At 41.6% G+C, this 16,820-nt stretch overlaps 1 protein-coding gene across 1 annotated transcript in view; it reads right to left on the reverse strand.

Moving 5' to 3' along the window:
• Positions 1–16,820, reverse strand: part of LOC104544630 (voltage-dependent L-type calcium channel subunit alpha-1C) — a gene marked incomplete at its 3' end in the record, with an annotated part of 152,279 nt that overhangs the window by 36,991 nt on the left and 98,468 nt on the right. Inside the window, exon 26 of the mRNA XM_010189554.1 lies at positions 14,866–14,976. Coding sequence (XP_010187856.1) covers positions 14,866–14,976 — 111 coding nt within the window. The remainder of the gene's footprint in view (positions 1–14,865; positions 14,977–16,820) is intronic.

The following is a 16,820-nucleotide window of genomic DNA, read 5'->3' on the forward strand; positions in this document are numbered from 1 at the left end:
GCCACTGCTCACACGCCAAATGGATACAGGCATTCAATAGCATGGCTATCTTCCATTTCCTTCTCAAATGGCATAGTTTAGGAACTATTAAGGATTTCAGCAGAAACCCAAACAGCTCCAAAAAAACAGTTTGCTTTTGGGCAGCTGCAAGGGGGAAGGTCAAAAACATGTTGTTCAGGTTTTGCCCATGAAAATAATGACTATTTATTTTTAAATCTGTGGTGATGGATAGGTGGTTATTTTTACTATGATCCGCATCATATTTCAAGAATTTTTTTGGTGTAACCAAATTGACAATTTCACAATTTCTTTTTACTGAGCACCTCTAGACCTAGAGGTGACAAACAGCATCAAATCCTGCCCTCAGATGACCACTGAAGCCAGTGAATTAAATTTTGCTCCCAGTTGCAGTAACACAACCTCAACTGCAAGCAATGACACTGCACTGACACAGTTGGCACATCTCAGGAGAGACTCAGGCCTGGAAAGAAAAGGTGCCTTTTTCATTGCTATCACAGACGGCTGCTTTGGAGCTCTGTGACACCACAGAGTATCTGGAGTCACTCTGCTAACTTCTGTGGAGTTGCTGCAGATTTACACTGTCAGCTCTTTGGGAATGCACTGCTGAGTTTCATCAGCCAGCTCCTTGCTGGTCTGCTCTGGGATCACAGAAAGAGCATTACCCTGGTATGTCATTCTGTGGCTGTAAGGTGGGCTTAGAGAACTCTTCTCTTCCTCCTGCACCTCTTAGACGAGTGATAGAGAGGAACTATGGATATGAATGTAGTTTTACTCAACCCCACATCCAATATGCCAGTGTTGAATTAAGGAAACACATGAATTTAAAAACCTTCCTTTCCTCCTCACCTGTTCCCTCTGTTTCAAACAGAAGGGTGAAAAATAGAAAGATGTTATTCACAGTAAGAAGACAGAGAACAGAGATGCTTCATTTGTGTGCAAGGAAATGGAATCCTTCCTTAAAAAGCCACCCTCTTGGAGTCATTTACCTACGAATGGCCATGTGGTTACTGAGCTTTGGATCAGACCTCATAATCTTGTCAGGATTTATGAGGACGTATTGGAAGTGAACTACATCCCTTGGGGGCTTGCCTCTTGCGACCTCAAAGTACCTCTTCAAGCCACATTCCTCACTGGAGTGTACCAGGGTGGCTAATGAAAGACAAGCTGAATGAAGGAAGAGCTTTAATAAAGAGGTTGTATTTCCAAACTATTTTTCCCACCAGAAAGTTCTGTTTACTTTTCCCATGGGGGTGGAGGTCTGACTGGAAATGAATTGATGGCACTGTTTATTTTTGCAGTACAGGAATTTAGAGTGTAATACCATATTTTACCCTTAAAGGGAGATGCTTGACCCTGATTTAGCTGTATAATTACATGTCACAAAATGGCAGCCTCAGGGGCTTACTGGGGAACGGTAGCCACCCTCTCTTATGGGATGTCTTTGGAGACCCATGAAGCTTTTGTAGAGAAAGGAGGACAGAAAGAGACCAGGAGGATTGGACTGAATATTCAGGTAGCATGAAATAGCCCCACCATTAGAGTACATTTTTTCCCTGTTGTTTTATTTCCCCAAAGGTAGCAAAGGATTATCATCATCACATGATCAATAAGTTAATGAAAGGCTGAGCATAAATATGCAGTAGCTGACTGGAATGGAATCTCATTTGTGCAAGGGGAGCAGACGTAGCATTTCAGAATAAATGTGCCAATCATTTGTAGGTTTCCTAGTTGCTGAGATTAGCTATCAGACAAACTAGGGTTTGTATTGGTACTTATGGAGCCACTGAAATCTCTGGAGACCATTTCTTTTTCTTTCTGTGACTACAAGATCCTAAACGCAGTATCTAAGAAGCCTCATTAACAGCAGGCAAAATTGCCCACTGGAGTCTATCTGAAGGTCTGAGCTCAGAGTCACCTGGGGCCCGTAATAAGAACGTGTGGTGGCCGGAGAGATATGCATCTACACTGAAGCACAAAAATCCTCAGGGGAAGGGTGCTGTTGAGACATGGTACCAGCTGGGTTTTGAGCACGCAGCCCTGTGGGAACTGCAGGGTCACTTGTGTGTTAATTGATGTGCAGTTATAAATTATCTGCTTAGTCCCAGTTTGTCACTTCCACCTCTTATGAGATGGCTGGCAAAATTTAACAAACGCCTCTGAGAGAAAAGTCTCTAAAGATGAAGAGCACAGCAAAGGTCAAGGCTATTCACTGGGTGGAATCTGAATGTAGGTCAGATGGTCCCCGATGGAAGGAGATGCTGCAATGTCACAGGAAAAAACAGAAAGACATGTGTGCATGCATGTGTGTGTGTATGTATGTATGAATACAGAAATGAAGCACTGATGAGGAGAAACTAAGACATATAGATAGCTACACAGCCTAAAAGGAAAACAAACTACAGGGGAACCTTGCTACCACTTACCTGAAATAAACCTCCATGCTAAAACAACAAAAAGAAGTGTCAACCTTAATTAGCTGGAAAGAGTATATAGGAAAGGGGCTGATATTCTGATATTCAGTGTGATTTCTTAGCAAAAATTTCCTGCTAATTGTAGAGGGCACCAAAGCAGACTTTGCTGGAGATTTGCAAAATGAGGTGAACTGCTAGTTCAGTTGATGGTTGCTTAGTATGTGAATTAATTTCTGAAAATGCTGCAGGCTCTCTGGAGTTGTGAGAATCAGTTCTCAGACTTCATTAAAAGAGGCTTTCCCTGAGAGAATTTTTGCAAAAGGGACAGTTTCATTGGAAAACAGTATTGGATCAAATGACATTTACACAGTACCATGACTCTTGGCACACCTTCTCACAGCAGATTTGAGTGATTCACATGTATCCTGAACAACCTTACAAAGCTACAATAACTCCTGACACCAAACAGAGATCTGTGTCAGATGCAAATTCTGTTATGCTAAGATGCCATTTAGCCATAACGGCAATCAGGGAAATTAGCAGAGCCTAATAGAGGAGGAATAAAGTGGAGGATGCAGCTGCTTGGAGCTCCTGACAGGCTGCAGGAAAACAGCATCTGTTTGCATACTATCTACCAGCTCTCATCCATTGATGGATTAATCCTGAGACACAGACTCCCTGAGGTTCACCTACCAGTCACTGTAATGAGTCACTGTGGCAGGGAATCGCACAAGGCTGCCCTGTACTCCATCAAATCTTTTCTCAGTCAGGGAGTGAGGAGAGGAGCTCTTCAGCTCCCCAGACTGCTCCAAAGGTCTGGCCAGTTCTGAAGAAGCCTCCTGCCTCTCTCTGCTTATTCCACACGAAAACAAGACCAACTTGTAGACCAAGATAGGTGCTTAATAACTTTGATGCTTTTCTTTATCCTCTCTGTTTCTGTTTCATGCTCTCTCTCACAATGAGGACGTTGGTGAAAGCAGACAGGCGTCCCTTGGGGTCTGAGGGCCTGTCTGGACATACTGGACACTCTGCTTAACAGAAACAAAGGAGCTGGAGCAGGTGAATGGCTCTGTGATCTGGAAAAAAGCCCTAAATGTTTATTCCTAGATCACTGCTATAAACCTGTGGTAGCTTGTTACTGGTTAAAAGCTATCACCTTCTGCTTATTGTTTGACAGCCTGTAGATCCTAAAGCTAATTATGGTTCTCACCTGTGCTTCTAGTGGACAAATACTTCCATCACAGGAAAAGAAGAAAAAACCCTGCTGTATGAACCAAGGTCCCCAAGCCACCATTTGACAAATGTAAACATTTACAGATGCTGAAACTATATGACACTCCTGTGTCACAACAGGCCTTTTTTATGCTGTCCACACCTACTGATAATTGAAAACGTTGGGAAGACATGCCTAGAAGTTTTTATCATACCTGTTATTTGAACTTGGAATTTCCATTCCAGATCTTGCAGTCCAGGTCATTCTACCAGAATTGTATTTTCTAGCTGGTCCTATGAGCTCCCCCATGCCCAGCTACATGTACTAGGTGGTAAAGTTATCTTTCATCTCTGTATTTCATTTACTGTAAAGTGGCTGGTAGTACACAATCACTCAGCCATGTGGAAGGCTTGAAGTGCAAGCCTTTTGGTCCCAGGATCTCCAAAGACTGAGAAAGAAGCATGGCAAAGGCAACATGGAAGCATTTATTATCAAAGCATCTCTTAGAGGTGGCAAAGATTGTATTTCACAGCAACATGCTGAGAAGGTCTGAGTAAATGACAACAGTAAAACATGCTGAAACTGGATGATTCAACTACCTGACGTCGATGTCATTTTTGGCCTGGATTGCTCTTAGCTGCCCTTGAAGGGAGGCTGAATAATGCATCAGAACAGTAATGCCTAAGGCCTCCTTGATACAAATGTATGAAAATGGAGGCAGAAAGCTCTTTTATAAATTCTGCTGTCCACCTAGAAAAACAAGATAAACATTCTTGACTTTCCTACAGGTGTGCTGTGGCACAGTGATGCCCTGTAAGGAGTTGGGCCCTTTTCCTCATGAACAGTTGCAATCATTTAACAATTACTGCCCTGCAATCAGAAACCAGACTTGTTCTCAGCAAAAAGAAACAAAACCAACACCAGTCTTACTGGAAAGACTGAAAAGTGGTTGTGATAGCTTGCTATGCCTGAACAGATCACTTATCACACAAAATGCATTCAGTGAGAATTTTTCTGTCAAATTCCAGTAGGAAGAAGCTGTAAATGCTCAAAGCCTTTGCAAAGTATAGAAAAAGCAGGTCTTGACGAGAGCCAACAAATAATTCTTGAAGGCAATAAACCAAATCAGCAACATGAAACGATCCTATGAGAAGAGCAAAAGGATGGGCTTTGCTGTTTAAGGTAGCCTATCTTCTAAAATTGGACTGACATCCCAGCTCAGGGAACAATGATTCAAAGAAAGTCAAGCTCAACCTGCAAAAACAGAAGTGAAACACCTTTCAGAGTGAAGACCCACTTATAGGAAGAGAAGACAGTGGCAAGTAATGCGTGAAGAAGCATTCTGAGTATGGGGCTGGACCTGGAATAGCTTTGCTGTCTCAGTATGCACCATGGGAAAAGACTATGGGCTGCTCTGACATGGTTGCTGCATGGTTAGTGGATACTCACTGGAAGAAATGCACAATATTCTAGAGACAGGCCAGTGGACATGAGCAATAGGTTTTTGAATAGGTTTTTTTTTTTGGTAAATTGTCTCAATTTTCTGAAAAGGCTTGATTTTATACGGATTAGAGTAGTTAATAAAATAATGCTTACTTTCATGTAATCCATCAATCGTAACTGTCCAAAAGAGGGTAATTACTCTTATTTGACACTTGGGGAAGCAGAACTGTAGAAAACTAAGGTTTCCAAGGTCCTCCAAAAGCCAGATGCATGATAGAGAAATCAGCTCTCTTAGACCTCAGCCAGGTGACCATTTGGCAGTGGAAATGTAATTTCCTAACACGATGAACAGTTCTTAACAGGGGCAGTATCACAGTCTGTGATCTGGTATCATTCTTACGAGAAGATTGACATCTCTGAGAACTTTTGACACTTTCAAACAACCTCACATGAAGTGACAGACAGTTGGGATTTTTTCTTCTGAGGTTGAGAGCAATTCACTTTTCCTTGGAATTGTTCCCTCTACATGCTGCTGCTGATGCTGCCGATGCTGTTGTGAATGAGACCCCAGCTCACCATCCCACTGGGCTTTTAACACCGTGTGAATAATTTTCTGTATTAAATAATTAAGTGTAATAGCTAATACAGTACTTCCCACACTGTTGCATTGTGCAGTCATATCATTATTTTTGATCATTTATAATGTCATTAAAACCCCCAAGTGCCAGACTGAAAATAAATCTGTCACAATGTTGCAGCAATATGCAAATTCTCTGGGTACATTTGCTGTGAAGGAAAAGGTCCCCTCTCATTGAAGCTCTTACACAGCTTTTTAAACAGTTTTTCCTGCCTACTGAATTCTCCATCGATCCTTCAGAAAGCTGGAGGGTTACATAGCTGATCAGTGTTAGGAATTTCACACATTCTATACAGTAATTAGAGGATCTGCTTGTGTGCAGAAAATTGCTGGCCTTGTCCTGTAGGAAGGAGAACATCCTGCATTTAAGCAACGAATGTAACATGGGAAGCAGCAGATCAAACAGCCTCTTTGTCCCTCACCAATTGCTTCCACCACAACACGAAAAGGACAAGTTTTTTTGCATGAAAGGGAAGTTTGTTCCGTATACTCATTTCATTCTTGGCATCTTCTTTGGGGGCACAAACAAAGAAGCCAATTGGGATCAATTCTCCTGATGCTCTTCTGCAACATACAGTTTCCACGAGGAAATGGGAAAGAGACCAGCACACTTCATGCAGGATGTCAACCAGTGTTTAGAAGGAAGATTTTGATGCTTCCTGACCCAGATTCCACTAGAGGTATGCGCTAGGATTTACTGTGAAATTCCATTTCTCATCATCCGTCTAGTTTCTTCAGTTACATTCACCTACCAAATGTTTTTCACACTGCATGACTTGTTTAGGTGGAGTCACGCCTATGCCAACTTAGAATATAAGCATATGCACAATAGAAAAACTTTAGTCTGTCGCTACTTTCTTCTCCTTCAAAGTGTCAGGAATGGCCAGACTTTCCCTCCCACGCATGATCAAGAACTGCTGTGGATCTCAGTGAAATTTTTAAGTATCAAAGAGGGTTCCCTGTACTTTCACATGACAGAGAAGGGAGTTATTTGCTTCCCGACTCCTCATTTGTCGACATTATTGCTAAATCAACCTCATCCCTAACATTCTGTTGTGAATTTTATTTTTCTATACTAACTGGAAGATTTGTTGTTTGAGGCCCTACAGGTACACCAGGTATACTGTTTAACTTGATGGGCCAGCACTCTAAAACTCCAGGACGTGGTTCTTTCTTTCAATGTCATGTTGGCAGCACAGACTCCTGCATCATTTTGATTTAAGGCCTGGAATAACAAAAGCAGCTGCTTTGGCCCTTCACTGGTGGGCTGCTCTTCCATGTTCTGTGAGGAAGTCCCAACACCAAGCTGTTGTGGGAGTGTTGTGGCACAGACTGTGCTGCAAGAGGCCCAGTTACTTTCTTAGTCTCTCTTTTCACTTCTTTCTCCTGGACATATGGGCAAACAGAAATTCTGTCAAACAAGCAGCATCCAGGAGCAAGCCTACCTGACAACCCTCTGTTTCAACCCACTGATGAGTATAAAGGATTGGGACGATCTGATCATCTATGTCCTAAATAATTATCTCAAGTACATCTTCACAGCAAAGTCACCTAAACATACTACTCTGACAGTACTTTTAGTATTTACTTTTGCAGAAAGGGCTTAGAAAAGAGAATCCTTCCCCCTAAAACTGTGGACATGAAAGACAGTATGGTCAAACCTCCATATGACATGTATGCTATGCAAAATTCATGAAACTCCTGGCAGATAGGTAACTGCAGTAAAGCAGAGGAATAATTAATTAGGGATTAAGATTTCTTTATTAACTTTTCTAGTGTATTTCCAAAACCCTTGAGCCTGACTCAGCAGCTCCTTGAGAGCCCCGGACTGACTGCACACAGACAGTGCAGTGTCTGGTCATGCAGTACAGAGATGTCAGGATTTTCTGGTCATACGGCTGCTGGGCTTGTTGGAGCAGCAGACATTAATTCCATCTGGGTTACCAGCTGTACAGAAGATCCAGCGGAATATACAATACATTCAGACTTCACCCATAAAAAAATGTGGGGTGAAAAAGGAAAGCATTACTGGGGTAACATGCTGATGCAGTTTGCAATGGGGCTGAGCTTAATCCACAGAAGTAGGGAAATACATTGCACCCCACATTTGTTGCAAATTATTCTGATGAGACAGTATACAGGGAGGCTCTGAGGCTGAGATACTGATGTGTTTGAACATGGAGACCTGGGATGTCTGCCAAGAAACTTCAATAAAATGTAGCAGCACAAAAAGATGTTCATTAGTTTAAAAGCTATGAGTTTTAATTCCATTTTTAATTTTCTAAAAATCTCTTTCCATGTTTACTTTTCCTTTTATCTTCTTTGTGTTTTTCTTTTCCTTACATAATTTTTTGTCCAGTCATTTCTTTCTCCATTTTATTAATATTTTCCTCTGTCAGGGTCTTTGGTTTATGTTTTTAATTTCTGCCTTTAAGGATGTTCTGTTTGTTTGCTCCCTCCATTACCTTTGTATGGCTTTTCCTCCCCTCCAGGTTTGGTTTCTCTCTCTTTTCCCCTAGACGTGGTCCTTTCTGTTTGTTTAGTTCTCTCACTTTCTTCAGTTCACACACTCTCTTACCTGACTCTTCCTAGTTCTCTCCATGCTTAACATTTCTTACCCAACACCAACCAGAGTTCAGTCTTCCTTTTTGTTGAATGAGGTATATTTTTCCCTACCCACAGAGCCTGAAACATATTAGCTTTCTCACCCTTCTTTTGTCTTTTAAGACACTTGCTCCAATCAAAGGCAGGATGGTGGTTGGGGACTGCCCTTTCTATTGCACTGGGTAGACAACTCAGTCAGCAAATGCACCATGTCTAGATGCTGCCCCTTCAAAACAGAAAAGGTTAATACTGAAGCTGAGGAGAGGAAACATTTAGATGACTACTTAGGTCTAGAACCTGCTGAAACCAGCAGAAAGAATCTGCAGAGTAAGAGCCACTTGATAACAAGAACTGTGTGGCCTCCATGAGAGGGAGGCAGCTGTCTGCACCATGGGCTTACGTATACATTTACACAACTTAAACTACTAATTTATGCCACTTTACTTCATCCCAGATCATGGGATTTTAACCTAAATATGACTCTTATGTCTGTTGGATGGACCTGAAGTGTTTTTCAGTGCTGGGCAAAAGACCACTCAATTGTAACCAGATTTCCTGACATTTTTACCAGTGCAGAATGTCTTTACTTTGTTTTCCCTGTATAAGCTGGAAGAATAAAACAGTGTCATGAATTATGCCAGAGCAGCATCCTGGGCTATATGGGTATTTCTAAAGGTACAGAATGAAGAAGTAGAAAAAAAAATAGCTTTCCAAAATTAACCAACATTGTTTCTGTGATGCAAGGGGATAGATTTTATATACATTTCAGTTGTTTGTGAAAATGCTGAAGCCTCTGTCCTGACCAAGAAATAACAGATTATGGTTATGGTGAGAAAGAAGAATGCTAGTAGTATGAAACAGCCAGTGTGACTCCAGGAGAGACTGCTCAAAGATCTGTTTATAGCCATAAATGTACTAGAAATGGAGTAGTAAAAAGGGAACAAAAACAGATGAGTCATTTTGCAGGTCTGAGAAATTATATCAGTGCATCAAATGCATGATAAATGCTGAGTGAGAGAAGCTTAAAGGGGAATAGAGAAGGGCTAATACATCAGGGGAGAAAGAAATACTAAGGACATGTAGATCCATCAGTAAATGGAGACTAGAAATAACCATGGGCGACACTCATGACTTCCACTACTCAGAGGCTCATAGCTCTTCCTGGGATCACATGGGATTATATGCCTTGTACTGAATGTGAAACATGTTTGAAACAGTGAGCAGAAGTCTGAACTCTGCTACATGAAAATGACATTAAAGAATGGTAAGAATTCAGAGTAAAGTAGCAGAGATAAATGAGGGACTCAACTACCTATCTGAGGCAGGACAGATGGCGTTGTTACAGGCTGCTTTACAAGTAACATCCATAAACACCCCGGGAAGAAAGGTGCTGACAGTGTCTGGTAAAAGGAATAGGCTTGTGAACTGTAGTCTCTCTGATAGTCATAATTCCACAGAGGAAATCTTCAAAATTCCCTTTCCACACGCAGACCTGTATTTGACAAAATAGATGAACATGTTCTTTACTTTATGCATGGGAGTAATTCCCCTGATATGTCTTCCTTAGTTTGAGATGACAGGGACAGCAGTGGAAAATTCATAGCTCTTGGATTACTAGTCCTGCGAGTAAGAGGGTAATAGTAAGAGCGTAGATGAAATGTTTCCTGAAAGAAGAAGTAGATGTTGTTCATCAGTAAAACAGCCCATTCCAGGGAGCTGGAAAGATCAGAAATTCCTGGAGGAATATCCATCTCCATATTAGCACATACGTTGACAGATGGCGCAGCTTCATATGAATAGGAATTTTAAGTTGTTGTCTTGGAGTTGAAAATATAAACCCTAAGCAGGTTTTGCAGAGCAGCTGGTCCTTTATGGACTGGTGCTTGTGGGGATTTCTTCTTTAAGAAGCTAGGACAGCAGTAGCTGTGAGCACCCCAGACAGCACAGCATCTCTCATTCCCTTTAGTAGTTTTCTCTGGAAAAAAAGCATGGAGGAGCAGCAGCTTGCTCCATGCAGCAACTGGAAAACAGCTCACCAGACTGGCTGGAGAATTCATAAAATTAGAAAAACAAAGCAGCAAAAGGCCCTGGCTCAACAGCGTTACTTTTAGCTTGTCTGTCTCTTTGAAGTAACTAGTCTTGAATCAGTTTATGAGCATCAGCCAAGACAAACACGTCCATTTGGGAGTTTTGCTTTAGAGCAGCACATTAATACTCTGTAAGGAGAGGCAGGGCATGTCCTGGGTGTCTTCTTTATCAGCAGCCCTAATCATCCCAGATCTCTCTTGCTCATTGCTAGCACACCCTTCTTTCAAGACTGCATCACAGATGAGCTGTTTTACACAGTGCTTATCCTGCATAAAACCAGGGGTAACTGATCCTCTCCTCCAGAAAAAGTGCCACACAGAAACACAAGGGTCTCAGAGGCTGGCCTTGTCCTGGCCTGGCATGCACCATCTGCACCAGCAGCAGCAGCTCCAGCAAGCACACCCCTCCTCTCTATAGCCTCCCTGGGGACTAAGCAAACCAAAACTGTTCACAGAAGATGGACAAATAAAAAAGACAGGTATCAAACGGACTTGCTGACTAGAGCAACCAATCTCAACAGTAACAGTATGTTTAGTTAGGAAAGCCCTTGTCTTTATACCCACTTCACATACTTTCTGTAAGTGTGAGTAGACAAGCCCTGACTCAGACTTGGCTCCTTATTCCTACAGCTGGCCTTCCAATGAGTAAATCCTTGCTTTTACCACAAGAACTAGTTTCAAGGTTGGATTATCCATGGCGATTCTTTGCAGTCAGGCACATATGTGATCCTACTTAATGTCTGTGCAACTGACTGTGTTTGCTTTTTTGTTACCTTTACTATCAAGAGCACTGAATAAGAAGGACATGTCTCCTCACAGGAGTGAAGAAATAAAAACTGGATACAGTAAAAAGTCTATTCAGTCAGAGACTGCCACCTTTTCTGTTGTTGTGCATATAATCACAGGTAGCCTTGTAGTCCATTATATTATTTCATACAACAGTGATTGCTGCACCCCTGTCTGCAGCAGGAACTCTGCATATAAGGCTACCCTCAAAGCTGTTCTGCATGGGCACATCCCTGTGGTGACTTCTGTGAGAAGCTAGGGCAATAGCAGCTCTGAGTACCCCAGAGACCTGTCCCAGTTCCCTTCGCAATTCTCTCAGGTAAAGGTATGAATAAATAGCAGCTTGTTCTACCTTGCACAGATGGAGAAAACCGTGATCCTCTGTTGCTTCTACAGACCCTTCATTCCAAGGTGCCTTTAGGAAGTGACTGTGCAAGAGAGAGCTCTGCAGCGGCTACTTCAGAGTTACAAGTCAGTTACTGTCCTGCTTGCTGTAGCAGGAGGTTAGCTGCAGCATCAGCTGCTGCATTAAGCACCACAAAGTCAGAGAAAACAGAGCAAATTTTGCCCGCTTCAGTTCTGTGCTCAGTCCTGTTGACATATTCTCCCGGGGCTTGTTGCTAAGGTGAGGACACGACACCTTAACCTATCCAAGTTTCCTGCTTTCTGTTCCTCAGTCATAAAGCTTACAGCTCCCTCATTTTAGGCTGCTCTTCGGATAGAAAAGAGTGATGTTTGGGGACAAATTCAAAATGAGACAAAGCAGCTTAAACAAAGGCTGGTTTGTGTTTTATTGCTCATGAAATGGCAGACAAATCTGTCTTCAGCAGAGATCTCATGAGCATTTAAGCTTGCCATTTCACATCTGGGAAATGCTAATATCACTTAGCATCTCATTTCTTTGTCTGGGTGACTTGGTTGGTTAGAAGGGAGAGGGCGATGGCTGTGCTGTAGTGATGTTCACTCAGGCGAGAATGAAATCCTTTTGGACTTTTTTAGCTGGTGTTCCTGGGGACAACCTCCATCTGCAAATGTAGTTTGGTTTTACACCTTGAGCAATAGGAGAGCACAAGGTCTGGCCAAGCAGAGGGCTGAGGTAACAACTTTCTTCATGCTGGGAGACTCCCACATCAAAACATATTCTAGGCAAGTTCAGCTTCAATCTCAATGTGCAACTTAAAGGAAAGTAGATTGTGACCCCTGTACTGGTCCACATCAGCCCAAATAGTCATCTGGGAGAGGGGGTTTCCTTCTTTGGAGACCAGGTGGAGTTAATATGGAGCTGGGAAGGAAGGCTGCAGGCCAAATCCTTGTACTGTACAGAATGGCAAGTTACACAAGGAATTTTGGTGTTTCCAAACTTGAGTCACTGAACTGGTACTCAACATAATCCAGTGCGAATATACTGCTGGAGGCAAGTCTTTTTGCTGTATTAGTTGTTTTCACAAGTTTGTTCCCATTTTTCTTCCCTGTAAGTCCTGTGGTTCCATTTTTAAAAATTTTGTTTATTTTCTTGAAGGTATTTAATTAGAATAGAAGTTTAAGAGTTAGTACTATTTTTGGCATACAGGCCAGACTAGGATTTAAGTTAGATTTATTCTTTTTGCTGGCTATTTTTTCAGGATGGGCAGTACCCAACCTGAGGTTTTTGTCTGATCCTTAGTGTAGAAGACTTCATTAATAATCTACTTTGCTGGTCACAAGAAAAACTTCTTTTATATTTTCACTTTTACTGTAGTGTAGTAGCTAGGGATTTAGTTTGAAAATTACAGAATCATGGAAAATTGAGAGGGACTTTGTGAGATGGGTAGTCCATTCCCCTGCCCCAAGGCAGATCATGTGTTCCTAGGCTGTTTCTAATGAAAGGTTCCCCTATTAATCTTAAACCCCCAAATCATGGAGATTCTGTAATCTCTTTAGGCAATCTGTTCCAATGTTTTGCTGTCTGGAGGATACATGTTCAGCCTCAGTTGATTTTGTTTAATGCTGTATTGTGCAGCAAAGCTTGAAAAGGAGATTGAACACAGGAAGTAGAAAGGACCTTCAATATCATCAAGTCCAATTCCTTATTTTTAGAATGTCAGGCAATCATGTCAAGTAAAGCCTTCCTTGTATATGTACAGAGCTCAATATTTGAACTGGTTGAACTTTTCCCCTAAATGCTCAAAACAAATTCTGCTGAGAACCTCATCTTTCTCAAAGTTAAGAATCTCCTGTAAAGCCAAACCATGAAGTCAGAAGAACATTACAAAGCCTGTGAGATACATTTCTGGGTATATAATATACAATAATATTTTTACAAAGTGCCAAAAGATTTGCTTGCTAATAGACATGACAAAATCTCAAAAGTGAAAGGTAAATACCTCCTGAAAATTACAATCCATTCTGAAACAGATTATGTTACTTCTAAATTGCCCAAGACAGTGTTTGAGATCTCACAAAAAAAGATCAGTCTTTCATCAGGTCTGCACAAGAAGCTCCTAACTTTCAGAACTACATCTGAGAAAGGTTAGTGATACCGGGCTCAGGAAGAAAATAAAATTATGACTCTTCTATGAAGTCCTAGAAAGTGTGGAAGAAGGAGAGAAGGGGTGGGTGTGAGTAGGCTTAACACAGAGCTAACAAGAAAAACTAAGACTGAATTCAGTAGAATTGGAGAGCAAAGATTCTGAACTGAGGATGAGGAAGATGTCAGGTTAAAGCTAGGAGGAGCTCTTAACTTCTGCGATCCCCTAAGTGTTTAACATGAAGGATAAGCATGACTGTCAGATGTGACTGTTCTTATCTTTACGAATGTCACAACTGATGCTTCAGACAGAATTTGCCAACCCCAGTGTATCAAGGAATCCTTCAAGATACAACCCCGTGTATCAAGGTACTGTTGAGGACATGAAATGGCATGAGGTACCTGTGTTTAGGTATCTGGATTCCACTCCTTATGACACATCACTGAATGCAAATCCTTAAGATGAAAACCTTATGTAATCTTAAATTATGTGAGGTCAGAATCTTTGTCCTTGTTCTGCAGTAGCTATGCCAACTTAGTTGAAAGACCTTGTAGGTTATAATCATACCCCATTGTGCAGCTGTAGTAGCAGAATGTCATGGCCCAATGGGCAGGACAATACTTTCAGACAGGACCTGCTGAGATACTGGATATTATCAATGAAGTCTTAAATTCAAAACTAAAGTAATCCAAACTATCATTGAGATGTAGCCTTCCCAGAAGAAACATTTTTTTCTGAAGCTCAAAACTCAAAATGAGTCATGCTTGATTAACTTCACTTGGGCCAGGAGACTAATCATGGTATGCTATTTATAATTTATTTAAGAGAAGTCAGAGAGAGCATTAGAATAACATTCAGAATGGAAAACATGTTATAGCCTTAACACAGTGTCACTATTATAAATTAACAAAAACAGAGAACTAGGAACCTTCCCGATTAGCAGATGTTGCTTTTTTTTTTTTATGTGTGTGTGTCTACTCTCCAGTGAAAAAGTTATTAAATATATGTGAGACTCCAATCCAGAGAGCAACTGTTCAGCTCAGTTACTGATGGGGTAATAGATCAGAAAGTTTCACCTCCTCCTTCTCCTCACAGCTGCCCCGCACACATGCACATACACACAGAGGCCAGGAAACTCTACTCCTATAGCACCTACCTTGGGTTTGAAGGCGATTAATTTCAGGACCATCTCAACAGTGAAGAGGCCAGTGAAGAGCATGTTGAGGATATTCATGGCTTCCTTGAACATGCAGCTCTGACCGTAGTGCTGAAAAATAGTGTCCCGGCAGTAGTGTGAGGAACGGACATACCAGCTAGTTAGGAATCCACAGGGCCCCTGCTGATCTCCCTTCATGCTCACTTTCTCAAAAGAAAACACAAGCATGCTCCCTTTTTTCAATTTAGAATTCCCATCTCCCTTCACACATAAGCATTTCCATACCTCTAGCCATTTTTGCCATCTGGCTCTGGATCTCCTATCTTTTTTACAAAAATCTTTTTGAGCGGAAGTTACCAAAATCACACTTATCATTCCAGTTAAGGACTCATTATAAATTTGCATAATGGTACAAGACAGTCTTCAATTGTGTTTGTTATCTCGCCCTTCCATAGCACTTGGATTACTTTTTTGTTAGATTACTACTGCACAGTGAACAGGGGTTTCACTGAGCTGTTCATAATGATACCAAGCCATTCCCCAAGTAATTACACTTAATTCAGGATTCTGCAAAGAATATGAGCAGCTCAAATCATATCTTTCCAATATGCATTATCTTGCATTTGTCAACTCTGAATTAATTTTGCAATCATGCTGCCTATTCACTTAACTTTATTAAGATCTTACGAAGTTACTCGCTGTCTTCTACTGAGTCATTCAAATAGTGTCTTCTGCAAATGTTGACACCTCACTTTTCATGTCCCTATTTCCAGATCATTATACTTGAGACTGATTCCACTGCCTTATTCTAAGGTCATTTTCCAGTTCATGTTATAAGACCCCATATGTAGTTACTTAACTGTGATAAACTTTAACCAGCTGGGATTAATTTTCATATTCTGCATTGGATCAGGGTAATTTATTTAAAGGAGTTTCAGTTAACAGAATTCAGCTGCAGCTGAAAGCCAGGCCAGGGAAAAATATATTGTTGAGGTGTTTTCAAAATTTCTTGTAACATTTTCCTTGAGACACTTTAGTACCTGCAGGACTCTGCTTAAAAACTTGGAATTTTACTGGAATGTGGCTTTTGTGTTTGCTGTCCCTTACAACGTCTGACCCAAATCTGGCCTCACTATAAGCCTTTGAAAAACTGTACTTTTCTCAAGATGGATATAAACTTCCTAGAATCTCCAGAGATGCTGTTCTGCCTGTGGGCACACCAACATTTCACAGCTTCTAGCTCTACCTGCCCTGGGTGTGCGCCATTGTCACAGCAACTGACCATGCTTCAAAGTTGCAGAGTGAACATAATAGTCCCTCTCTATTGCTTCATGACAGCAGGGCAGTAGGTACATCAGCTAAGAGTAAAGCAGTTTCTTGTACTCATGCTCCCTCACTCCTTTTTTGGTATCTTAGGCAAGACAGCAGAGGAAGCCTTTTCAATGGGCATGGGAAAGAGCCAGATCAGATCAAGAAAAGGTGGGGGGGGGGTGTCAAGGAATCTGGTGACATTGGACTGGAGGCAGTGGGGGAAAACAAGGTGAAAATTGACTGTGAATGCAGACTTAGACTGTTACTAAGTGATAGGAAACTGAAGTTATATTTTAGGGGAGGCTGGAAGCTGAGCAAACTGGGATTGAACCAGTGAAAAATGCAGTTGTGGGATGCTAAGGCCAAAAGGGAAGTTGGTGCATCAGGAGTTGGACTCACAGTAAGGGACAAAATGGAAAAGAGAACAAAGTATAGCAGACAATCAAATGGAAAGGGCAGAGAGAGACCATAAAGAAGGTCCATGGAAGGGTAATTGCAACTAGGAGTCTGTGTAGTGAGAAGAGAAGGACTGGTGGAGGAGTGGGGATCTGGACTATCTGGACCACAGACAAAGTAAGGGAGTTCAGACACTGACTGGGTGAGGAGGAAGGATGGATTTTAGGGAGGAGAGTGATAGGCAGAGT

Source organism: Mesitornis unicolor, unplaced genomic scaffold, assembly GCF_000695765.1.
Source record: "Mesitornis unicolor isolate BGI_N332 unplaced genomic scaffold, ASM69576v1 scaffold9498, whole genome shotgun sequence".
NCBI lineage: Eukaryota > Metazoa > Chordata > Aves > Mesitornithiformes > Mesitornithidae > Mesitornis > Mesitornis unicolor.